This window comes from Carassius gibelio, chromosome A7, assembly GCF_023724105.1.
Source record: "Carassius gibelio isolate Cgi1373 ecotype wild population from Czech Republic chromosome A7, carGib1.2-hapl.c, whole genome shotgun sequence".
Classification (NCBI taxonomy): domain Eukaryota; kingdom Metazoa; phylum Chordata; class Actinopteri; order Cypriniformes; family Cyprinidae; genus Carassius; species Carassius gibelio.
This window is the reverse complement of record NC_068377.1, coordinates 2,263,976-2,291,628: the sequence shown is the minus strand read 5'-3', so window position 1 is coordinate 2,291,628 and position 27,653 is coordinate 2,263,976. Positions and strand designations below refer to the sequence as shown.

General features: G+C 38.3%; 1 protein-coding gene across 6 annotated transcripts in view; it reads left to right on the top strand.

Moving 5' to 3' along the window:
- LOC128016412 (sodium/potassium/calcium exchanger 2-like) overlaps positions 1-27,653 on the top strand; it is a 41,764-nt gene that overhangs the window by 5,069 nt on the left and 9,042 nt on the right. The window contains exons 3-8 of one of the 6 annotated variants that reach the window (XM_052600879.1): positions 16,011-16,046; positions 16,787-16,895; positions 18,292-18,306; positions 21,337-21,387; positions 24,861-24,941; positions 25,584-25,666. In XM_052600879.1, coding sequence (XP_052456839.1) covers positions 16,011-16,046; positions 16,787-16,895; positions 18,292-18,306; positions 21,337-21,387; positions 24,861-24,941; positions 25,584-25,666 — 375 coding nt within the window. The remainder of the gene's footprint in view (positions 1-16,010; positions 16,047-16,786; positions 16,896-18,291; positions 18,307-21,336; positions 21,388-24,860; positions 24,942-25,583; positions 25,667-27,653) is intronic. The other 5 variants (XM_052600880.1, XM_052600881.1, XM_052600882.1 and 2 more) reach the window with 5 other exon arrangements.

Here is a 27,653-nt window from a genome sequence, read left to right as displayed (position 1 = left end):
AAACCAGTCTTTCTTCAACACTAATTGCTTTGACACCAGACAGGTCTCTATGGTGAGATGAAGTGAGGTGAAGCATTCATGAAAAAACAGCCTAAGGAAAAGGGAAAGAAAAACACACTAATGCTACAGGAAAATGTGTAACATGTCTCAAAGCCATGTGATTGTAGTCCCCAAAACAACAGAATTATTTTAGTGTACCACAAATCATCAAATATTCATTTGCTAAAATCCATGGCTAATACTGTTTGCACTGCCACACACTTTTTCTCTTTTAGTTACAGAAATCTGCTCATGTTAAGTTTTATTTTACCATTATTGCTCATATTGCTAGCGCTAATTTTAAACACTCACACAAATTAAACTGCATTAATGCATTAATTTATCTGTAACATGAGTAATAGAGCTTAATTTACAAAACTGCCATACAAGGGAGGCTGAGTTGTAACGCAAACAGTTTAAGCAACCATTATATTATTATTTTAAGACAAAGAATGGGGACATGGAAGTAGAAATTACCTTCTTTTGAGGCTAACACTTTATAACAACTTACATCAATAAATCATTCTCAAACATTATATAACGTTTAATGGATCATTAGTCAATATATTGAACATTAGATAATGTTCAAACAAATCATTATTTCATTTAAGTTGAAATGACTACAAATGTCATTAAATGTTCAATTATATATGATCAAGCACTTATTGAAAACCTATCAATGATTTTGACAGATGTTATAAAATGATTAAAAGCTTGTGTTAATCACAACACTTTTAATGCTTCCGAGGTGTGAAGGTTATGGACAGGTTTGGTGGTATGGATAGGTTTAAGAATAAACCTTATGCTTATAATAATACAGTTTTCCAGTGGAATACAAGATGTTGTATATTTCTAGAACCCTATTATTGATTTTATAAACTTGATCTTGTTTTAAGAATGTTGAGATCTATTACAGTTAAGGAATGTATCATCTTCTAATGCATTTTTACAGTGAGACAAAGGTGTCCTTTTTGGCAGCATGTATCATCTTCTCAGGGTTGAGAAAGTGAGATCGAGGCTGTGTGTTTCGTGTGGGTGATCTGCTGTGGAATGTGATTGTATGCTGGGTATTTGGAGAGTTTTCTGTTCTATATTGGTTCAGGTAAAGGACCGTTCTGCGAGATTTGTTACTGATGCTCCGATTATCCCCAAGGATTTAGTCTTACCTTGTTACAAGAGATGGAAATTAGTTTTGGAGGTATGAGCTCAAAAAGCCTGGTAAATCTGGATTTATATTTAGTACATGAATAAAATATTGTATAGGAGTGGAGAATGCTAACAATGTTCCCGATCATTCGTCCACTTCCATGTCAGTAGCAAGTAGTGGATTTCTCAAATGAAGAAAAGTCATATAGCTATGAACAAATATTAAAACACAATCAAGAAACTACCGACTTTTTAATATTTTTGCATGTTAAAATACTGTTTGTTGAAATAAAATCACATTTAAGTATTTTCCTTTAATTACAACTTAATACTAAACTTAATAATAGTTAACTTTTTGTGGTTTATTTTTACTATCTGTTGTTTGGATATATTATTGTTATAATTATTAATTGTCATTTTTGGACCATTACTTAATAAATCCTTGTCAAACACAAGGTAACATTGAAGTTTATTGAGTAATTATGGTCACAAGCATCCCTTAATTTATTTGTCTTTAGTCAGCATATAATCAGAATTGACCATATTAATTGTTTTACTGAAGACGAACATCTGCAGCTGTACAAACTTCCAATTGGATGAGTTCATTTTAAATCCACTTAAATTATCTGCAAACTGTTATCACAAATAATTATTCCAGCTCTTGGAAAGAAATACATTTAATCTGAAACTTTATCCACTCTTAGACAGTGTCACTTTAGTAAGAGTTGTTCAGACTTATTATTCCTTCCTTCTCTGCAAATGTAAATGCGTATAATTCTGTAAATATCCTTCTCCCGATGCCAGAATAATCTAACTATTCCATTAATTTAAAACTGTTATTGATCCGCTTCAGTGCATGTCAGAAGTTGTGCTATTTTTATCTTGATATTGTCTTACAAATGCCCCTATTTCCATGAGATGCCTTCAGGAAGAAAACTACAGTGTGCTTAGCTTTATATAGCACTAATAATCTTTACAATTTTAAATTTTCATGTAGCTGCAGAGATGGTGAATAAGTGAATAAGCATTTCCCCTTCCTGATCCTCACTTATACGCCCTTTTCATTTTTCTGCTTCCCACTCATAAATGCACACGTTTTTAGCTGTTTTTCACAGAAAAGTGTTGATTGCTTTAGAAGACTTGAAAGAAGTCATACTGTATGGACAGCTTTTATTTGAGGTTGCTTTTAATAGTTTGCCAGTCTACATCATTCAATTTCATTTAATCAAAAAGAGCAGTTTGTGCATTCTGCTTGACATTTTTATTTATTTATTTATTCATTTATTTTTCAAAGGGATAAAGAAAGGGACATGAGACCCGGAAAAACAAAAGTCTGAGTAAAATATCCAAACTTCAAATGCTCATCACTTTGTGATGAGTAGACATATACAGTACATATGCATTTGACAGACACTTTTATGCAGTTATTTACACTGCATTCAGTTTATGCATTTTATTATTATGTGTTTGCATTTGCCATTACTTTACTTTGATGTTATTTTTGTGCACTCTGCAAGAACATTAACAGAGTGAAGACTGTGACAGTCTGTAATGTAAAGCTCTTCCGGCTCAAGCGAAGGCGTGATGCATTTGCTGGGGATTTTGTGATCATGTTTTAATCTCTCTAATCTCCTTATTAACTAGCTTTGATCTGTCTCTTCTCATATTTGCAAGAGAGCTTGTGACACCTGGGTCCATGTGAGTGGGGAAATAGATCATGATTAGCCTTAGACTCTATTTAACTACACATTTTAGTACTTAGTGTTTTGGTACCATGTTATTGCAACCATTATTTCAAACAGGAAAAATCAGGCTAAAATTAATGGGTTTTGGCAAATATACTTATATACTCATTAATTTGAAATGCTTGAAATGCAAAAATACATATTGTGTAATTGTGAGTTCCTCTTCGGGAACTCGAGCTACGTCGAGCGCTTTTGGGGAACGCCTTTGGCAAGAACAACTCTGAATATCGTGTGCAATCAGTTCAATGGAAGAGCGTGATGTCACGGGTGGGGTGACGTAGCGACCAGGAAGCTATAAAGGCATGTGCCATGCAGCTGGCTTCAGCTTCGCGTCTTTCAGCAAGCGCTCTGTGTGTGCATGTTCATAAGTCTGTCTTGTAAGTCTTATTTACTGTTGTCTGTCCAGTATCAGTAAGACAAAATGCCAAAGTCTAAGGCAAAGACTAGACACGTGAAGGGTGAATCCAAATCGCGCTATAAACTGTGTGTTCCTCCATGCCAACGCTACATCACGACTGGGGACACACATGATTTATGTGTGGTTTGCCTGGGGTCGAAGAACGCAGAGTCGTCTCTTGAGGGAGCCAACTGTCCGCATTGTGATCGATTGCCGATGCGGACGCTTCGATCCCGGAGGGCTCTCTTCAAGGAGGGAGCCTTCGCCAGCGTTCCCCGCGGTGCTGGTCCCGCTTCTGCCGAGGCAGAATGGCTGCTGCACTCGTGGGGTTCGCAGGTGGATCTGGCGGAGGGTATGGAGACGGGCCAGTCCTTATCTCCTTCCTCATCTGACAGATCCGGCGCCCAAGCCCTGGGATCGGAAGCACGCTCGTCGGTTTCTTCCCCCCAGGGCGAGGGGTTGACACTCCACCTCTCTTCGTCTGATGAGGTGGATGTGGAGACAATTGGTAGGGATTCGCCACCCCTTTCGCCCCAGTATGAGGACTCCTAAATTGAAATCTGATCTTCGTACAATTATCGAAGCTAGGAAGTCCTTGACGAAGAGGTCCTGACGCCAGAGTCACAGTGACCTTGAGGGTAGCCCCTACTGGTGTAGAGCGGTGTCCACCTCATTATACGGTGCCCGTCTCTCCCCGGTGCTCTCTGGAGGCGGGTCTGCCAACCCTGCCAGTGTTTCAGGGTGCAGCGGTCTCCCGCGAGCGTCACTCCCAGTTATTTCCGCCTGTGAGGGTAGCGGAGCTGGGAAGCCCGCCACCCCTTCGGGGGCCTCTTACACCAGTGATCAGTCTCGAGAGACTGATTCCCTTAGTACATTATCTAGCAGCGTGGAAACTACTGCCAAATGTATCTCAATGGGTCCTGCACACATTAGAAAGAGGCTATTGTATTCAGTTCGGCCGTCCACCGCAGAGATTCAATGGGGTTACACCGACAGTCGTCGGCCCCCAGCAGGCTCTGTTTATGGAACAAGAAGTGAATACCCTATTAAGGAAGGATGCCATAGAAGTGGTCCCTCCTCTAGACAGGGAATCCGGGTTTTACAGCTGGTATTTCATAGTTCCAATGAAGGATAGGCGGTTGAAGCCACTGAAGTTCAAAATGCTCACTGTCAAACAGGTTGTAGCTCAAATCAGATCCGAGGACTGGTTTGTCACAATAGATCTCAAAGACGCATACTTCCACATATCCATCCTTCCACAACACAGGAAGTTTCTGAGGTTCACTTTCAGGGGTAAAGCTTATCAATATCGAGTACTTCCCTTCGGCCTTGCACTCTCACCCCGCACGTTCACGAAATGTGAAGATGCGGCTCTGGTACCCCTCCGTATGCAGGGCATCCGCATTCTGAATTATATCGACGATTGGTTGATTCTAGCTCAATCAGAGCAGATGGCGGTTCGACATCGAGGTGTCGTTCTCGCCCATATGGGGGAGCTGGGTTTGAGACTGAATGCCAAGAGTGTACTTTCTCCAGTTCAGAGAACCACCTATCTAGGCGTAGTATGGGATTCGACCACGATGCAGGCACGTATGTCTCCTGCTCGGATCGAGTCGATCCTCACATCAGTCAAGAGAGTCAGAGAAGGCCAGTCACTCACTGTCAAGCAGCTTCAGAGACTGTTAGGGCTCATGGCAGCTGCGTCCAATGTGATACCTTTTGGCCTCCTGCACATGAGGCCCCTAAAGTGGTGGCTCAAGATCCGAACTATCAAGGTCACGCGGCGATGCCTTCGTGCCTTAGACATATGGAAGAAACCTTGGTTCTTGAATCAGGGCCCGGTGCAGGGAGCTCTTGGTTGCCGTGTAACGCTAGCGACAGACGCGTCCCTCATCGGTTGGGGTGCGGTCATGAGTGGCCACCCTGCCCTCGGTCTGTGGAGCGGTCGCCATCTGACATGGCACATCAATTGTCTAGAAATGCTAGCAGTGTATCGAGCATTGAAATATTTCCTCCCAGACCTGAGAGGTTGTCATGTGTTAGTGCGCACCGACAACACAGCGGTAGTCTCTTATATCAATCACCAGGGGGGTCTGCATTCACGCCCCTTGTACAAGCTGGTATACCAGATCCTCCTGTGGTCCCAGGCAAACTCCTCTCATTAAGAGCAGTATATAATCCTGGGAGATTGAATGTGGGAGCAGACATACTGTCGAGACAGGGGCCGAGGCCCGGGGAGTGGATGCTTCACCCCGTGGTGGTGAAGCAGATATGGCAGATATTTGGCAAAGCTCAGGTGGACCTCTTCGCGACTCGAGAGACATCGCAATGTCCCCTCTGATTCTCTCTAGTTCACCCAGCTCCACTGGGACTAGATGCCATGACACAGACTTGGCCGAGGCTTCGTCTATACGCCTTTCCCCCCATCGCTCTGCTCCCGGGAGTTCTGGCGAGAGTACGCCGGGACGGGGTCCGTCTGTTGTTAGTAGCCCCGTTCTGGCCAGGCCAAGTATGGTTTGCAGATCTGATCTCTCTCCTCGATGGCTCTCCATGGGAGATTCCGATCAGGGCAGATCTACTCTCTCAGGCACAGGGCAAAATAATTCACCCTCGCCCGGAGTTGTGGAACCTAGGTTGTTGAGACCCTACTCCAATCCAGAGCTCCCTCTACGAGGAAACTGTACGCCCTGAAGTGGAAACTCTTCACTTCATGGTGCAGAGACCGCCACCTTGACCCTGTTAACTGCCCAGTTGGTACAGTTCTGGAGTTTTTACAAGCTAGGGTTAACCCACTCCACCTTAAAGGTGTACGTGGCAGCCATAGCTGCTTACCATTTCCCTTTCAATGATCAGTCACTGGGTAGACACCCCCTAGTTACATGTTTCCTCCGAGGTGCACAGAGGCTGAGACCTCCAGTACGGTCCCGTATTCCCCCGTGGGACTTGGTTGTGGTATTAGAGGCTCTCTGCAAAGCTCCATTCGAGCCAATTCAAGACATTTCAGACAGACATCTGACACTTAACACTGCCCTATTACTGGTGTTTACTTCTCTAAAGAGAGTTGGAGATCTTCAGGCCCTCTCGGTGGCCCCTAACAATCTAGACTTTGCCCCTGGTATGGCCAAAGCATTCTTATACCCTTGAGCGGGTTATGTTCCTAAAGTTCCCTCTGTCACACCACAACCTGTCGTACTGCAGGCCTTCTGTCCTCCTCCCTTTCGGGAGCCAGACCAGGAAAAGCTAAACTGTATGTGTCCAGTGTGAGCACTGGACGCATACATCCACAGAGCTGCCCTGTGGAGAAAATCTGACCAATTGCTTGTTTGCTACAGTCCTCCTAAAAAGGGTTCCCCTGCCTCTAAGCAGACCCTTAGTCGTTGGATAGTCGAGGCTATCAACGTTTCCTATGAGTCCTCTGGTCTTCCCCTTCCTTTGGAAGCCAAGGCTCACTCTAAGGCCCTCTAAGATCTTTCTAGCAGGTGTGTCCCTCTTGGACATCTGCAACACTGCGTGGTGGTCCACGCCCTCTACATTTGCCAGATTTTACAATCTTGATATACGAGCCGCTCCTGGCTCTTATGTCCTCTCGCCTTAGCTGTGCTTTTTGGATACACACTAGGCAGGGGTTTGGTAGTCTGGCAGTGTTGGCACATCCTTCCCCAAAAGCGCTCGACGCAGCTCGAGTTCCCGAAGAGGAAAGTCCCTAGGTTATGTATGTAACCCTAGTTCCTCGAAGGAATGAGACGCTGCGTCGCAGAGCCATACTCCCGGCACCCCTGCCGGCGCTTGCTTCCCTACTCGAAGCTGAAGCCAGCTGCGTGGCACGTGCCTTTATAGCTTCCTGGTCGCTACGTCACCCCGTCCGTGCTGTCACGCTCTTCCATTGAACTGATTGCACACGATATTCAGAGTTGTTCTTGCCAAAGGCGTTCCCCAAAAGCGCTCAACACAGCGTCTCCTTCCCTCGAGGAACTAGGGTTACATACGTAACCTAGGGACGATTTTTGTCACAATTCTGTGTGGTTTTTGTTTGGTCTGTTTTTTCTTTTCAATCTCAGTATGGAGATCAGGTAGAAATGGAAGGCTCACCTGAGCTGCAGGGCTATGGTCAGAAAAATTATGCCCATCAAGGCGGCCTCACGGCGTCACCTTCTTAATGCACTATCATGGCAAGTCCAACTTTGCCGTGGTGCGACCCATAACCTCCAACAGCTCTAAATATGCAGAGCATATTCTTCACCATCCTCAAATATCTCCTGCTTTTCCTGGGTAAAAAACCCAGCAGAGCAATAACCTCAGTATCAGAAAGTGTTACAGATATAACATTATTCTCCCGAGGCTCTCTCTCGTCCGCAGCCATACGTGCATGAAAGGGAAAGTCTCTCTCTAAACCATCAGACAGAGCCACTTGAAATTCTCATGAGCTCATTCTCCTCCGTACCTCAGCAGCGGTGGGTCCTGAACCGCGGGAAGCAGATGGCAGCCTTTTTTTTTACCTTATTTTTCCTTGGAAAAAGAGATGAACAAGACTGGAGCTTTTTCATTGAAAAAATGCTCAAAATGCACGCAGACTGCCTCCTCAAAGACATTGCGTGCATGCTCTTCACCCAAACAAATGATACAAAGATCGTGTGTGTCAATAACACCAACACGGATGCACAAAATATCTAAACGCCTTGCTAGTAGACGTCCTGATATACGGAGAAAGATCGCTCTTACCAGTTCTTTCAGATGCACGCTTCAAACAGAACAGTCAGTGAAGATGAAGAAAAGAGTGATGTGTTCTCCCAGTGCTTGTTTATAGTTGAGCTGGTAGTGACATCAGAGGCTGTCGCCCTTGACTGAATGTTTTTTTTTTTTTCTGCAGTTCCTTTTCTTTTACTTTTCTTTTTTAGTAGAGGAGAAATTTATTTATTTTGTAATATTTATTGAAGATTTAGAGCGGTCCAAACATAAAGCCTTGGGGAACACCACATTAAATTAGAATTTATTGGACACACAGCTGACAGAAAATGTTGTTATGCACTAAACATATGGTTTATAATGCTATGGTTTCAAATAGTTTGAGTTTACAGATGTGCTCTCAGGTTGTCTGAGTTAAGAATAGGAGCAGGATTGGTTTTAAGTTTTAGGTCATTTATGCTTCAGTTACAGTTTACCGTACATCAGGGACTAAGTGGTCTTGATGCTATCACCTCTTGAATGTTAAAAATAACACTTCCTGTCTATATGAGACCAGTGAAAGCTTGACCCTGTAAACACACAAAGACCCTCAATGCACCATTGCATCTGCTGCTCAAGTGTGTGTGTGTATGTGTGTGTGTGTGTGTGTGTGTGTGTGTGTGTGTGTGTGTTCACTTTTGTCTCTGGACTTAATTACCACGCCTCCAGATCATTGTGATGATATCGGTGCTCATCAGCATTAGAAGAGTGTCTGAATAGTAAATGTAAATTTGAAATAGAGATGCATATCAATCTCTCTCTTAAATAAACATAGATTACTGCAATGATACATCCATGAAGGAAAGAAAAATAGAGAGAGGCTACAAAAGGGGAAATTAGGCAGTGAAAAGAAGTACTTAACCTTCAGTAAATGTTAATTATGGCATATATGTATATTTTTGAAAGTTGGCATTAACATACTTTTAAAACACACACACAAAAAGAAAAAAAGAAAAATATGCATTCCCTGGATCTGGACGTCACTCCTAACTGGATGAAAGAGCCAGAAGAAACTGATCAGAGAGGCTACAGAGAGGCCTACAGTGCACAATTAGTAGAGACATGTCCTAACAGACTAAAGGCTGGAATTAAAGCAAAAGATGATTCACAGATGCACTGAGTAAATACAGATGGAAAAATTATAAACTGAGTCCGTCTTCATTTCAGGCTGAAAAGTAACAAAATGTGATTATTTTAAAGGGGTCAGATCATTTTGTATACCCACTGTATATATATATATATATTAGGAAATATTAAATAATTTTTTTAATGAAATGATAATCTAAAAAATAAACTAAAACTGCCAGTAGGTGGTGGTAAATGTCTTAATGATTAAGTCATCGAGTCATTTATTCATTCGTTTGATTCATTCAAATGGCTGATTCTTTCAGGAGTGAAGTAAATGGTTCTTTATGAATGGTTCATTGAATCATTAGGCTTGTTCGACTTGAAACGGTTCATCAACATCAGACCGATCGATGTGTGACATCAAAGAACCACAACAGCTTTAGAGAGCAGATGACTCCTTGTGCATTTGAATCGCTCTCGCGATACTTTGATGTCATACACCGATCGGTCTGTGCAGCACCACTTCAAATCAAACGCGCCAAATGGTTCACCCAATTCGTTCAAAACATGGATTAAGAAATGAAATGCCACTTCTGGGTTGCTCGGGGATGAACAGTTCTGCTTTGTCTTTATCTTCTGGTTGGCAAAATTGAGCAAAATAGACAACACTGTGTCTAAAATAACACAATATTAACTTAATGAACTGTTGAGATGAGTATCACATTTGCACTCGTGTGATGTTGCACTTAGCTTACTTCTCATCTGATATTTCTTAACTATGTGATGTAAATATGAGAGAAAATTTCAAACAGGGGCATTTAGCCCCATATCTTGAATTTTAGTGACATCAGGCTCCTTCACGCAGTAAGTTGTTGCTCTGCCTCATATTAGTCACCAATCGACTGTATGAAATGGCAGATGATCCACACAGGTCTGGGGCAAGTGTGAAATGCGTTAATAATTTAAACGCATAATTTTTCTCCATAATTAATTCATCTAATTAATATGTTAAATTACCAGCCCTAACACACAGACACACACACCACACACACACACACACACACACACACACACACACACACACACACACACACACACATATATATATATATATATATATATATATATATATATATATATATATATATATAATTATTATTATTACAAACAAATTGTCAAAACATACTCTGCCTGTGATATCACTCACTTCTTTCTGGTGATGTTGCATAAAGATCTGCCTCTATTCTGGTGTGCAATGCTCACATTTCACAAACGAATCAATAACTGGATAATACCAAGTCCTGCCCTGCTTTTTTCTTGTTTGATAAGCAGCATCACTTGAAGATACTCAGTACGTCACAATACTGAAGTCAGTCGCAGTGTCTGTGTCTTATCAGGACATCGTTTCTTACAGTTTTTTTTTTACGATTGCTTAGACACAGTTTTAAAAACAAGGCTCATTTTATCAAAACACACACACAATTAACACATCCACACACAAGTATAAGAACATCTAAGATATTTTGCAAAATGAAGCACTTCATTTAAAACTTTACAATACTTTAACAAAACCCAATTTTGGTACCATATGGCCAACACATGGTTCATACAGTTGGATTCTGTTTGAGCCACTTAGACACTGCTGGGCACAATCTGAAACACTTTTAACATTTCTATTCTTGATGCAGTGTTTTTTTTTTTTTTTTTTTTAGTTATTGTAAAAAGTACATGAGTATATTGACCAGTCACAATACATGACACAAGTACTGCACATTCATGACAATATGTATTTCCCATCACATTGTAAAATCGTTCAGTACATCATTGCAATTAGGCTGCATTTTGCACTGAAAAAATATCAGAATATATTCCAAATGTAATATTCAGTAGTACATACACTTTTTTGGAGATGAGTACGCCAAACCTTAGCATCATCTCTTCATATAGCTGGGTATGACCACTTCATCCATATCACAGTCAATGTCCTCCCTTGTAAAGCAGCAAGAGAAGAATCTTCTCAGAGATCATAAACCTTCCACCTTGTTTCTCCCTATTCCTCTTCCTGCACCAATGCCTTTTATTTTTGTGGAAGATCCACCTGTTAACGTTTTATAGTGCCTACACCTTGATTGTTGAGTTCACAGTTAAGCACCTGAGTGTCTGCACACCTGATGGCCGTGTCTGTTTTTGCAAAACAGCGTGTGTAGTATTTTGCCAAAAGTGTGAGGCTGAGAATGTGCTTATAGTTGTGCAGATCTGGGCTGAGGTTTTGCTCTTTGAATGTAAGGTTTCATTAGCTGTGTGTTATTTTTCATTTTAGTGTGTAAGCAATCGTAAAAAACTGTTATAGGGTTGCATGTAAAATGTGCGACACAATGCTGATTACAGTCTAGAAGGCCAAGTGTCTTATGAGTGTTTTCTAACAAATCTAATAGTCTTCATTTATGCCTGTAATGCTTTTAAGTAAAGAGAGATTTAAATGTGCCCTATTTGTTGAAAGTGCTTTTACGCAAGATAATTTTCCACTGTCATGCATTTCATAGACAACATAATGAGTAAAAACAATCTAGATCAATTAAACTTGGACATCTTTCCCACTCATCCCATAATATAATGGGTGAGGTGTTCCTGTCCCACTGTCAGTCGCTATGTGAACAAGTATGATTACGTGTGTATGTATGTAAGGAGATCCTGTCAGTCTGTGTTTGATCCTGAGCAGCAAGGTCAGTCATGATGGAAACTGAAGGAGAGGAGCTGCCAGCGAGATGCAGGCTGAAACCTGAAGCTCAATCGATCCAAGCTATTTTAAAATATTAGGGAATTAGCCGATGTTGAAGCCGGAGCAGAGATAAAGGACTTTCCTTACTGAAGCAGTATATGATGCCACTGCTGTGGGACTGAAGCTGGAGAAATGCTTGCTGTTGCTGGGTGAATATATATATATTGCAATAAGACATTAAAGAGCACTTAGATTAATTCTCACATGCCATGTGACAGCAACTTTCTGTGCTCTCAGCAAACACTATATCAGAAGTTTAAACTGATGTGGCTTTAAAACGCATTATTTCAGCACGATACACACAATAATTAAAGCCAAACAGATGTTTTTTTGGCAGAGTAGTAGAGTAGGTGTAATGGCTCCACCCTATTCTGGAAAAGGGGGCGGGGAGTAGCAGCTCATTTGCATTTAAAGATACAGGCACAAGGCTGTATTTCTGCTTCCACTCAAAACAGGCATATATCAAAATTATACAATAAATCATCTGTGGGATATTTTGAGCTAAAACTACACAGACACATTCTAGAGACACCTGAGACTTATATTACATAATAGGTCGCCTTTTAATAAGTAGCCACAGACGTTTGGATGGAAATTTAAACATTTAAAGAATTAAAACAATTTTTAAGGAATTTAAGGAAGATGTTATTATATTCTTAGTTTGTTAAATCATCAGAATGTATAAAATTGTCTTAGAAAACCAATTATGCAAACCCATAATTATATATATAAAAAAATATATATTAGAGCTGAGGTGTGATTAATCACCATTTATAGCATTGTTATGCACAAAACTAATAATGCATTCAAAAGTAGTATATTATATACTTTTTCATTTAAAGGTAGGCCTACTGCTATATGATCAAAAGTGTAATAACATTTGGTTTGCAAACACTTTAAACAAATAAGGTGCTCTTTACAGCAGTTCCTTTTACATAGAAGCAGTTACAATATTTATTGTAGCCTGAATCTTAATTAATAACATTAATTAAATTAAATATAAAACAAGCTCGGGAGCATCCCCTCCTGGGATTTTCATAATAATAAAAAACTGTGTTGAAATGCAATATATATATATATATATATATATATATATATATATATATATATATATATATATATAAATTAAGAAATATGAATGTGTGTGTGTGTGTGTGTGTGTGTGTGTGTGTGTGTGTTTGTGTGTGTGTAAATGCGGAGGTCACAGTGTTGGAGTCATTAAAGTCTGATTGCAATCACTCTCTATGATGAAGCTTGTGAAAGGCTAATTATCATAATGACTTAATTTACTCTATAAATGTTCATTCTGCAGCCTTCATCAATTCTATTTTGTTGGCCCTCATAGCATCTTCAAGGTGACCCTGACACACACACACACACACACAGTCGTCCCTCATCATGAACTCATTAGTCATCATGAAATTGACTTTATTTAATTACTGTAAAAATCTTAATATTTTTAAGTCTTTTTTTTTCAAGAATCTTTTAAGTAATAGCTTAATCTTTGATCTGTAATGCCTCCAATTAGTCATTTCAGCCATTCTTATTATCAGCTTCACATTTGACATATTCACATCTTCAAATCTTGCTCTGAGCCACTTTGTGAAAACAAATCATTTTGCCCATTTAGTTAAAATCACAGCACAGCTGCACTATTTGTCTAAATAATGGGCCTATATGTTTACACTTATTCCATTTACCAACACAAACTCTCTAGGTGTTGACTGTGCAGTAAAGTAGCACTGCTTTGATGTTTTGTTGATTACAGAGACATTCATAATTTTTTTCTCTTTTAATGTTTTATTTTGGGATCCTTCACTTAAATGAGGAGGCTCTTCTTTTTTCTATCAAATGTTGGAGATTGATGATATGGCTTCTTTGTGATGTGTCCTGAAATCCCCTGTAGGTGATGAGAGGGGCTGCTTTTGTAATTAGTTCTTTATTTTATTTATGCATTATTTATGCATTCAAGGATTAATGCATTATGCATAAAGTAAAAAAAAAATTTTAGTGTTCTTAACACAAATACATTTACGTTACAGTCAAATAAAAATATGGAAATGGATGCTGATTTGTAATACTCATTGTTAAGAATCGCACTGCAGCTTTGTTTAGGTTGGTGATGAATGAACTGTATGCAGAGACTTGACGTACAAATTGATTTTCTTCTTTTGAAATGGCCTTCCAGGGCTCTCTCTTGTACCTAATTTAGTCCTAAGAGCTAATTTTAGAATCTTCTCCATCATAATTGAACCTCCAATGGTTTTGCTTTCCCCGCTGAACTGATGACCTTTGAGCTTGATGGTGCTTTGTTGCAGTTTGTTGGATTGGGAACACTAGAACAGATACAGTTTATAGCTTATGATCAGTGGTCAAAATTTGTTATCACAGCATGTGATGAGTGGGGCGGGGCCGAGAGACATGGGAACAGACTGAGGGTGGTGGAGTGATTGAGAAATGAGCGACACCAGTCTCGAGTCCCACGGAGGAGATTGGAAGGATACTAAAGAGGAGCAATGACAGTGAAGGACGAGAGAGGACCAGGCCTGGGTTTTATTTTGTGTTTTGGTTTTGTTTGTGCACGGCAGTCGTATCCGCGGTACCATCAAGCAGGACGTTGCAGTCTGGCGCCGTGGACGGTCGAGGCGGTGGGCTGGAGTGAGTTGCCAGGGACGGACGAACTCGCTTCCGGGCCACCGCCTCAAATGTCCACCCCGCCAGACTGTTATGCCCTGCTCCATGGCATCGCGGATTCACCACAGCGTTGAGGGATCTTCAGCAGCGTGTCCCTCTTTCCTCCCAGGTTTCACGGGAAGAAGGAGGTGGGAACCGGCGAATATTCAAATAAAAGTTTAACTACAAAATAAACACAAAACAGCGCGACAGTCCCTCGCAGACGACTGTCGCACACAACCAAAACCAAACACAAAATAAAACCCTGGCCTGGTCCTCTCTCGTCCTTCACTGTCATCGCTCCTCTTTTGTATCCTTCCAGTCTCCTCCGTGGGACTCGAGAGCGGTGAGTGGAGCAGGTGTCACTCATTTCCCAATCACTTTACCGGCTCACTCCATTCTTATGGCTCTCGGCCCGCCCCACTCATCACAAACACATACTTGGAAAAATTATAATAAAAAAAAAAAAAATATATATATATATATATATATAATCAGTGAGGGCATATTCCATAACACATTTGGTTTGGTCATTTGGTTGAGATGTCACAGAATAGAATCTGTGAGGTCTGAGGTCACAGCACAAACTTGTCAACTTAAAAAAAAAAAACACACTCAGTCAGGTCACAACAGACTTAGTTGAGGTCACATCACGCATTTGGCAAGGTCAGAGGTAAAAATAGGCATTTTGTGAGGTCAAAGGTCAAGCACAAGTTCTGTACCATCAGATCACACAATCTTTGAGGCCAGAAGTAACATCACATAATTGATTTCATATTAAAAAAAAACCTCTGTGAGGTCAAAACACATTCAGTAGTATCAGAAGTCACAGAATATACTCTGCAAGGGCAAAACACTTTTGTGAGGTCAGAGGTCAAACACACTACCTGTGAGGTTAGATGTCAGATGCACATGCTCACGGTGAGGTCAGAGGTCAGATGCACACGCTCACTCTGATGTCAGAGGTCATAAACACACCCTCTGTGAGGTCAGAGGTCATAAACACTCCCTCTGTGAGGTCAGAGGTCAGACACACTCTCCCTGTGAGGTCAGACACACTCTCCCTGTGAGGTCAGATGTCAGACACACTCTCCCTGTGAGGTCAGAGGTCAGACACACTCTCACTGTGAGGTCAGAGGTCATACACACTCTCTCTGTGAGGTCAGAGGTCATACACACTCTCTCTGTGAGGTCAGAGGTCAGACACACTCTCACTGTGAGATCAGAGGTCAGACACACTCTCTCTGTGAGGTCAGAGGTCATACACACTCTCTCTGTGAGGTCAGAGGTCAGACTCACTCTGTCAGCTGATGTGTTGTTAATGTGTGTCTCTGTGGAGTCTGTTGTCTGTGTTCTGTCCGCTGGTCCTGTCTCTCATCTCTGTGCTGTTGTCTCTCTCTCTCTCTCTTTCTCTCTCTCTCTCTGTGTCTTGGCTGTGAAGTTGAGCCCCAGTGGAGTGGAGGATGACAGCAAGTCGGTAAGTATTGTCCATGTGTGCGTGTCTGTGGATTGCTCTGTTTAATCATGTCTGTGGTGTGATGAAAATCTTGAAGATTACTTAATAAAAGCCTGTGATCCGCGAAAAAGACCCACTTCTTCAAAATACTGACCTGGCTTACTTGATTAGATATTTTATTTTATTTGTTTTATTATTAGATTAAATCAGATCAGAAATAACTGATGGACAAAATATGTATTTCCTACCTAATTCCATCAAAGCGACAGTAAAGTAGCACCTTGACATCTGCCAGCACCGATCCCTGATCCTCAGAGCAATTTACTGAGTGTTTGTCTCAGCGCAGCACACACACACACACACACACACACACACACACACACGCACATGCATATTCTCCCACTCTCTCTCTCTCTCTCTCTCTCTCACACACACACACACACACACACGCACACACACACACTCCTGACACCTGTATGATTGTGTTAATCAGCAGCTGACTCTTCTAATCACACTGACATTTCGCCGTAGCATCAGCTGCTCTGAAGGCAGATTAAGCCCACCCCAGTCACCCTGACCACCTCCTCGCTGACCTCTGAGAGGCCAAGACGTCCAGCCGCAGTTTAGAACTGCTCAAACACGCTGCTTCTTTAAGATCTGCCATGTTTATGCTGTCTCTATGATGACTGTCCCTGTGCACTCATTAATCTGATGTCACTGGCCAGAAGGCTTTGATTGACATGTTTCTCCTCCTATCACAGGCCAAACCCCGGCTGCAGAGAGGAGGAAGCTCCGCCTCTCTACACAACAGCCTAATGAGAAACAGCATCTTTCATCTGATGATCCACACACTCGACCCTCTCAGTGAAGGTAACACACACACACACACACACACACACAGATACATACATACATACATAAATATGTAGTATTAAAAAGAGCTGTTTAATTTAATATAATATATAAAAAATATATACTTTTGCCTAATAATATTGATAAAAAAAAAAATAATAATAATAATAATAAGAAGAAGAAGAAGAAGAAGAAGAAGAAGAAGAAGAAGAAGAGAAGTTAATTTATTTACAAAAAAATAAGACATGGAGACGTTTAAATATGTAGATTGACTGACAAATACGCATGTACTCAGCAGATCATTAAAAAAATGTAGATTTTGACTGAAAATTTGATTTTCACTTTATTTAATGAGAAAAGGGAGAACCAACTTATTTATCTATAATTTTATGTTTTCTTAACACATTCTGATATTTATTAATCAGTTTTCATTTGACTCTATTTCTCTTGTCATCTGATACACAAGTTCTTATCACCTTGACTGTAATAATTCGATGTATTAAACATGTTCCTCCACACGTGTCTCAGCTGCTGGAGCTGGTGAAGATGTTTCTGTCGTGGTCTGATGAAGTGCAGCAGTGTTCGTGTGACCGGCTGTGTTCACTGGCTTTCATTAAAGACTGGTCTTTAGAATAAAACCTTCATGTTGTAGAGATGTTTTATGATGTAGTTATGTAATGGTGAGCTCGGATTGCTTCCTTGGTGAAATTTAGCAAAAAAGGACCATAGTTTGTTGTCAATAATGCAGCGATAAAGCAGAGCTTACACAGAAATCACTTTCAAACCAAACAGTTTTCTGCTGGTCAGTGCACAGAACACACTAACAAAGTTAAACACGAGCACAATCTACATGAGGAATTATTTAACCTTTGTGTAAAACTCCCAATCAGACGCTTTCCTGTTCAAATGACTGGATTTCACCTGCAAACATTTGCTTAGTTACAGTAAATGTGACCTCATCTGAAGAGCTGATGTGTTGCTGTAGAGCAAGTCATGGCTAGTGTTATTTTGGCACAGTTAAGGTTGGCTATAGACATTCTTTTATTATTATTTTATTTATTTTTATTTTCATTTTTCTGTGTTACAAAATAATAAACACAATTTATTTTTTTATTCATTTTAGTTTTAGTTTAGTTTTATTATTTTTAAGTTTTTTTATTAAATCTGTGTGTTCATCTTGAATCTAAAAGACACTTTTGTTTTCATAGGGTTTTAAAAAGCTTTGAAACTGACCTCTTGCCTGCACATTTGATGTGTATTTGAACAGTAGCTCATCTCATCTTTGTATTCACTACATGGCTTTGCTGTAGCTAAATTGTGTTGTTTTTTTCTTCTGGTTTGTCATCCAACTCTCTCTCTCTCTCTCTCTCTCTCTGTCTGTCTCTCTGTCTCTCTCCGTCTGCTGTTTCCTCAGAATTCGCTGACTCTGGTGAGTTATTCTCTAAATCTCGTTGTCATCACAGTCCCGGCTGAAGCCGCTCGTCCTGCTGTCTGTACTGTCTCTGTTTATTCACAGGATTCAGAAACAATGAATACTGTGTGTGTGTTATTTTCAATTTTCCATGTGTGTTTGCCACTTTTCGTTGGATTTTTCTTGCTAGAGCTCAATTTCATGTTACCCATAACCCTGATATCCTCTGTTCCTCATTCACATGTGTGTAAATTATGACTTTACAGTTAAGTGCTCACAGCAAGCTTAAATGGTATATATGCATTTTTGTAAACACATTTTTAATTCTCACAGGCAGAGATCCAAATGTATATACACATAACCCTAGAGATGGTTTTACATGAGAATCCCAGTAGATCAGCAGTTTTTTTAAATACTCAGCTCATCTGGCACCAACAACCATTCCACATTCAAAGTCACTTAAATCCCCTTTCTTCCCCGTTCTGATGCTCAGTTTGATCTTCAACAAGTCGTCTTCACCACATCTAGATGCCTAAATGCATTGAGTTGCTGCCATGTGATTGGCTGATTAGCAATTTGTGTTACCAAGCAATTGAACAGGTGTACCTAATAAAGTGGCCGGTGAGTGCATATGTTTATATATATATATATATATATATATATATATATATATATATATATATATATATATATATATAAAATCTATTTTTTTCATTTTTTATTACAGATTAGTTACAGTAATGCCATGTTACTGTTTCTTAAAGCTTCACATCCTCAAGCATAAAATATGGTGAAATTGCGTCTGTTACATAATAGCAACTGCACATCATGATTGTGTCCATAATATATTTGTTTTAATGGAGTTCTGGAGTAAAACACCCTCCCCAGATGAATCGATGAATTGCATAAGTTCATTAATTGAGATTGAACACATGATAAATAACCAGTGACTGGTTTTCCACATGCACATGTAATTCAGAGCTTCTCGTCACACACAGACAAACACTACACAAGCTTTCACGCTTCTCTGACATGACACACATATTTTCACGCAGCGCTGTAGTCTGTCTGTGTGTGTGTGTGACCTGTTGCACAGCAGTTTGTATTAATATTTGACCTCGACCCCCATGCTGGACCAATAGTTCCTCTATTTTTGGAGTGCTCTGTTTAACCCCTTTGTCCTCCCCAAAACACACACACACATACACACACACACACACATTCATAAAGACACTGTGATCTGTCATAGGCTCTTCCAGCTGATTGCATACGCAGGCCAATAACCGTCTGATCGGGTCTTTCATGCGACCTTTATTTCGTAACAGCTGAATCGATGTTAAAAGCTTTGCGCCGCTGGGATGAGCGGTCAGCAGCTGCAGAGGTCCTTCTGCAAGGTCACTGCTGGACGACAGGTTTACAGCAGATAAGATCTTACTAATAAACAATGGTGATATTTAAAATCTGATTTAAACTTGGATATAGAACATTTTAGGGTAAAGCCAAAATTGTATGTATTTATAAATGTATTTATTTATTCAATGTTTAATATATATATATATAGTATTTTGACTTTGCTGTTTTAAAAATATATATTTTACATTTCTGATTTTCTAAATATGAAAATATAAAAACAAAAACATCACACTATTTATTTCCATGTTAAAATATATTTTATACCTATTTATTTTATGAAATAGTTTTAAATTGTAATAATATTTAACATTTATTTGTTGTGTTTTTGGTCAAATAAACTGTTAGGTGCATCATTAAAGGGAAAGTTCAACTAAAAATGACAATTTGTTGGAAACAGATTTTTAACTGAAACTGTTGTGGTCTGTTACTCTTATAATGTAAGTGAATGGGAATCATTGCTAAAACATAAAAAAATACACACAAAAATAAATTAAAATAAAATACACAAACAAAACCAAATGAAACAATGTGTCTTTTGATGATACATTGATGTGTAAAGACACAAAAAGATCGGCCTGTGCAGGAAACTGAACAGTATTTATATAGTTTTTTTTTTTTTACCTCTGATGCACTGCAGTGCCTGAACTGTCTGAACTGTATGAGTGCCTCCTCAAAACACAAGGTGTTTCTCAATGTCAAGGAAGGATCCTCGGAAGCCAGTATTTCAGGATGCTACGTCATCGACATCCGTCGAAGGACTGTTCCAATGTCGACGATCCTCGGAATTTCAACCAAGGACTGAGTCCTTCGTTCGAAGAATATCCCATACACAGGAAAGGATGCATATGTGTATCCTTTGCGCTCTTCGCGCTCTCAAATCACCCACAATCCTATGCGTGCAGCTGCTATCTTGTTCAAAAAATCAAAAATGTCGAACGTTAGCGTAGTCGGAGCGTTAACGGTTTTTATTTACGTTACCAAAAATTTGTTATAACTGTAGTAATTATAAGTAAAGTTTGACGTTTAAATGCCATTACAAATTACTACCGTATTGATATTGTAAATTATACAAATACAAATGGTTAACTGAACCGGACCTGACATTTAACAATTGGGTCATCGGCATTTATTTTATAAATAACTAGATAAGTTGTCCAAAGTAATTTAATGATACCATTCACAGCGTTATTCAAACGGCCTTTTCACTGACGTAATGACGCAATTACGTGCACTTGCTAGCCTGTTCCATTTAAGTGTTCTCCGTATGCTATCTATAATCTCAATCAGGAGTATCAATGGTCCACTTGAGAGATGGGTGGCTTTGTTTTGTTTGTGTATGTTTTTTTTTTTTATTGTATGTTTAAACCTCATCCACTTACATTATACGACTGATAGAACACAACGGTTTGTTTTATAAATCTGTTTGTGTTCTACTGAAGAAACAAAGTTGCGTACATCTCGGATGCCCTTCTTTTTGCACTTATGTCTGTGAGACCGGTACCGGTCTAGAGAGAGATTTATTTTGGCCACATCACCTCCTCTTTCTCACTGACACTTGTATATTTGTGTGTGTGTGTGTTTGTACATGTGTTAGCGTGTGTTTCCTTACCCTTGTCTCTGTGTGTGATATTGTAGAGCTGGGGACTTATGGCAAGCTAAAATATTATCACTCAATGACGGAGGAAGGTAAGACTCTTTCTGTCAACCCTTATTTTCCTCTCATTCTGTTTCACCTCTCTACCCACGATGCTGTTTGTTCATCCACGAGTGGGAGAGAGGGTTTTAGTTTCATGACCCTCTTGCCGAGATTTCACTCACATAAGTGCAAATCGTGGTTTTCATCCATAATTGAGTGTCATTTTGAATTTTCTTGGGGGTTTCTCTTTCTCTCAGTCCATTTTTTTTCTTCTGTTTTGTTTGTACTTTAAGTTTTTATTGATTTGTTTAAAAGGCATATATATATATATATATATATATATATATATATATATATATATATATATATATATATATATATGGCAAGTAGCAAGTCATGATTATTAACTTTTGTTAAATATACTTCCCAAACATCCTGTTTCAATAAATACATCCATGCATGAAAGCAAAGAAATGAAGTGAACTGAAATGACATACAGCCAACTCTGGTGACCTATACTCAGAATTTGTGCTCTGCATTTAACCCATCCAAAGTGCACACACACAGAGCAGTGAACACACACACAAACCGTGAACACACACCCGGAGCAGTGGGCAGCCATTTATTTATTTATTTATGCCGCGGCGCCCAGGGAGCAGTTGGGGGTTCAGTGCCTTGCTCAAGGACACCTCAGTCGTGGTTTTGCCGGCCCGAGACTCGAACCCACAACCTTAGGGTTAGGAGTCAAACTCTCTAGCCGTTAGGCCACAACTTCCCCTAAAACTGGGAGCCTTTAATAGTCTTTAAAATGCATTAGCCAGAGTTTTCCGATAACAAAGCTGTGTAACTCTTCACTGTTTGCAACCGCTCAGCAGTCTGTGCGAGTCAGCTAAAACTGTGTGTGTGTTACACTGAGTGATGGGCTTCTTATTTTAGTTCCCTCCTCCATACTAAACATACTTTGATGTTGTAACATTCAGCGTGGGAGTGTACACAAGTAAATATTTTATCTGACTCTATTGCTTGTATTCAGAGTAACCCAACAATAACCTACACAATACACAAAGAAGTGCACTTAACTGAGTTGAGTGGTATATATGTATACATGTATGTATAAAACTGTATTTGCAGATAATATAATACTAATGAAATGAAAGGCCACTTAAGTGACTTAATAAGAGAAATGTTCATGACTGACTTGAGTACACTTTTAAAATGTGACCTTTGTGATAATGTAAAAAGTTTTACTGAAAAGTGCATTTTAAATCATTGCTTTAATAATGTTTTGCCTTGTTGTAAAGAAGTACATTTATTTTGATGTGTTGACTAACATACTAAACCAAATGTAAAGTACTTAATTACATTTTTAACTGCATTGTGTTAATCAGTATTGCATTTCAAGTCAACATATTTTAAAATGTTTATCATTATACATGTTTAATGGCAAATGCATTTAACTTTAAAAGTTCACAAATATATTTAACTTTTGAAGACAGTAGGTGTAATTATAAAATTATAAAGATATTCTTAAGTCCTACTTAAGTGGGTCAAAAAAATCACTCGAAATTTGAATTTTAAATAAAAATGTAAACTGTAATACATTTTGTTTAATTTAATTTAATTCAAAAAGTGTCTGAAATAATTACATTCAGTTTAATTATAAATAATTTATTACAAATTATAATAATTCATTTTAAAAGTAGGAAAATGTGTACTCCTTTTTGTGATACACATTTCTTTATTATTATTATTTGGCAAAAAAGGCAAAATATTGCAACTTGAACATGAAATTACAAATATATTTAAATACAGGAATGACATAATAGTATATAAGTATACTTGTCAGTACATTCTGCAGTACTTTCCTACAGTAACCATAATTCAAAGACATTAGAATTAGGTAAATACATATAAAAATGTGTAAGTGAAAAAAAAAAAAAAAAAAAAAGTTCAGCAAATTGCATTTAATAAAGACTTAAACTATAATTAATTGAATGTACTCAGCATTACATTTCCTATAAGCATTAAATAAATTTTGTACATAAGTATATTATTTTAACATATTTTATTCCCAAAATAAGTACCCTTTTATGTGAACTTCTTTTCAAAAGTGAATATTTGATATAATTTTGAGAAAATAAAGACTATCCTGACTACAAATCAGTTTTTATTACACCACATCCCAGAGCAACACACACACTTGTTTAGTTCAAACTCTAAAGCCACTTTATATCCCAAACCTTTCCAGGCGTATCAATGATATGTAGGTCACACAACATACATGTGCGTGTTGATTGGGGTCAAAGCACTGATCGAGCCAGACAACAGTCTGTCTGTCAGCCAATCAGAGTCAATGTTGTCAAAGGAAGGTCAAAGACATTCAATGATCATGATGCTTTCCATTAGTGAAGTGAGACCAGCCCACCACACATTACGTTCATTGCTATAATGCAAGCTTTTGCTCATGCGGTTTAATTCAAACACAAACAGAACGAGACAGGAACGCGCTACATTTTACTTCCACATTGATGGATCCTGAAAGGTTGTGCAACTGTATTGATGTATGATCCGTGGGTCTGCTCTCGTCACGCTGAGTTTTATAGACTTTGTCTCTATTCTCTTAGACCAGCGGCAAGCAGCTGTGTTTATTGTGCTCTTGGTTTGAAGGTTGTGTTTAAGGTCAAATGGTTGTTTGACATTTTTCAAGCAGGCTGTGCTTAATAGTGAATATAGACTCACAGTTTAAGGGATTTACTGGTTATGACACTTGCTGGAATGACGAAATACGATTTATCTGTATACTGTATCATATAGTGTTACTATATATATATATATATATATATATATATATATATATATATATATATATATATATATATATATATATATATATATATATATATATATATTAGGTTAAACTAGCAATATAATCTAAACTAATTGGTATCTGTGGATGCTGAATAGTGATAACCCTTGTGAAAAAGAAGTACACTGTAACAAAAAAAAATAAAAATAATAATAATAATATATATATATATATATATATATATATATATATATATATATATAATGAAATTAAAATATGCTTTAATATTATGAAATTACTTAAGTGTGAACTAAATGCAATATTTTCAGAAGCTTAACTGCATGTTATTTGCAATTAAATGAAAAATGTACTGTAGTGTAAATATATATCTAATGCAATTTAGATGAGCATTAGAGTAATTTTTTATACACTTAAGTAGGACTCAATTTAAGTAATTTCTATTTAACTATGTTAGTTAACACATCCAAATAAGTCTACTTCTATATATATATATATATATATATATATGAACATTATTATGAAGTGCTTTTTTGAAATGACTTATAGTTGTTGTTTTTTTTGTTGTTGTTGTTGTTTTTTATATATCTAATAGGTAAAATGAAACATGCTCACTTAGCTGGGAAAATTGGTTACTCCATATCACTCACTTTCTTTCTGAACTATTTTTTATGTATTTATTATTATTATTTTTTTTAGGGAAATTCCGTGAGAAGGCGTCCATCCTTCACAAAATTGCCAAAAAGAAATGCCAGGTGGAGGACTCAAATGGAGTTGCTGGTAAGTGACTGTATAAAATAGTAACCTAACTTCACTGAATATGTTTCTAGCTCTGTTAAACCTAATCTTTTCCATTAGGTTTCAAGCAATTTATAGAAACGAAAGGACGAAAGGAAGTATCATAATCCCATGATGCTATTTGTGTTGAATACACACATGGACTTTCCTTTCAAGTGGGAAATTATGCTAACAGTTCCATATTAGCATATTAGCATCAAAAGCAGGGCGGTTGAGAGCAGCTTCTTTGATGTGACCACAGAACATCTTTAACCCTTTCAAACCCATCTGCTGCACTTTCATATGAATTTTTTTGCCAATATTGCTTCACTATCAACCCTACCATAATAATACCATGTTTTTTTAGACATGTTTTAGAGAAAAGTATGTAAATACAGTACTATGTAAAGGTACAGCGTTTGAATGGATTTGGAAAACATGGACGTATCTGGGAAGGTCCAAATATTTTACAAATGTGGTTCTTATAGCACGAGGCGCTGAAAAACCAGCTGCTAAAGACTACACTAGACTTGCCTTAGATTGATTTATGTGAGGACGTTTGGATATAGGTGATTAATTTGATTAATTTGTCCATTTAATGAAGACAAACACATTTCACATACTTCTTTTCTCTTTGTGTTGTAGAAAAGAATCTGCCAAACAGCTCGAGTGTGGAGGTGGACGTGACTCCACCGATGAATGGCACCGCGGGACAGGACGGAGACACAGTGAGTCACTTAAATAAAACACACGTTCACCAGGGTTATGATTGTTTGCCAAAAAAAACTAATAAATAAATAAATAATAATAATCATTGAATTGAATCAGGTGGTAAAACAATGTAATAAATGTCTCGGCTATCCACCAGTCATTTAACTGCTTCTCAAGAATTATATACGAAGCAATGAGTATCATTAGGTGTTTATAATAAAACAGTCTATTCACTAACTCCAGTGCAATTTCATCTGAAACAAACAATTATAATGAGTACAATAACACATCAGGCAAAAAATGCAGTTCATAAATATTAGGCTCAAGCAATAAAGAGGGGAAATTAACAACAAATATTATATATCAAAATCTTCATTTAAACCCAAAAGAGACATTGTCTTGATTTGATTGATCTGTGTGTGTGTGTGTGTGTGTGTGTGTGTGTGTGTGTGTGTATATATATATATATATATATATATATATATATATATATATATATATATATATATATATAATGTTTTTTTGCCTTTAAGTGTAGAGGAAAATGATGTACAGTTCTGACATGAAATACAAACTTGTTTATGTTTTTAATTATTATTTCGTTTGTTATTTAACAAACATATTTGTCTTAACTTATTTTTATAAGTAAACATCAGAGGATGTTTGAAAACATGTTTTAATAAGCAATAAGCTCAAATAAACCAATATTTATTGACTGTGGTATTATTGTTAAAGAGGTCCTATGATGTTGATAAAAAGAACATTATGTTGTGTATTTTGTGTAATGAAATGTGTTTATGCGGTTTAAGGTTAAAAGACACATTGTTTTCCACATACTGTACATTATTGTTTCCCCTCTATGCACCGCCTTCTGAAACGTTTTTTACAAAGCTCATCGCTCTGAAAAGCGAGGTGTGCTCTGATTGGCCAGCTAGTTCATTGTGATGAATACCTCAAGCGTGTATAAAATAGTGATATAATAAAATGAGACAGATTCGCACTTGCTACTGTACACTCAACTCATTATGCACCGCAATTTCAGAAACTAAAACGGGACAGAAAGTCCCGCTGACTTTAGAAACAGAAGCGAAGGCCAAGTCACGGCAGGACTCAGTGGAAAACACATTTGACCGTCTGTCTCCCTCCCACTGACCTGCGTCTGCTCATCTCTCTCCTCACACACACACACACACATACACACACACACACAGTCCTGTCTTCGAATCCTCTGCCCCCTGTTGGTACGAGAGACTGTTCCAGCATGCAGACCTACACTGCAAAAAATGCTTTCCAAGCTTAGATTTTTGTCTTGTTTCCAGCCAAAATATCAAAAGATTCTTAAATCAAATAAAAAAAATATTGTCTTGTTTTCAGAAGAAAAAAAAAAAAATTAATCTGATGCAAAATAATCTGCCAATGGGGTAAGAAAAATAATCTTGTTTTCTGTGTGAAATAACAAGAAACAATTTTTACTTGTCTAGAAAACTTGTCTTGATTTAAGAATTTTTTTATATTTTGGCTGGAAACTAGATTTTTTATTTTATTTTTGCAGTGTAGAGAGACAGTGTCAGTGTCACTGTGACAACCTGCTCATGTGCAGATGAAGAGGTTTTACATGTGGCCAGGTTGAAGGTCATCAGTGGCTGAGTATGTATTCACACAGTATAGTTTATTTATTTACACATTCAAAGACTTTGGTTGGAGTAAACAAGAACATGCTTGAAACAACCACAAATGTCAGCCAGTGCATAGGTCAGAAAAAATGAATAAAAAAAAAACTTAAAACAATGTCCATATTACAAAGTATAACATTAAAACGTGTATAAATCACTCATTTTCAGAGTCCCACAGTGACACCCGCAGGTAAATTTACAGCCGAGGCTTGCCTCCCCTGATCCCATTGACTGTTAACAGAAACCCCATAGCGTCCTGTGACTTTACTGGAGGGTGATTGAGAATGAATGGGGGTGGGGGGGGAGTCACGTGAGAGGAGGCAATGCCTCC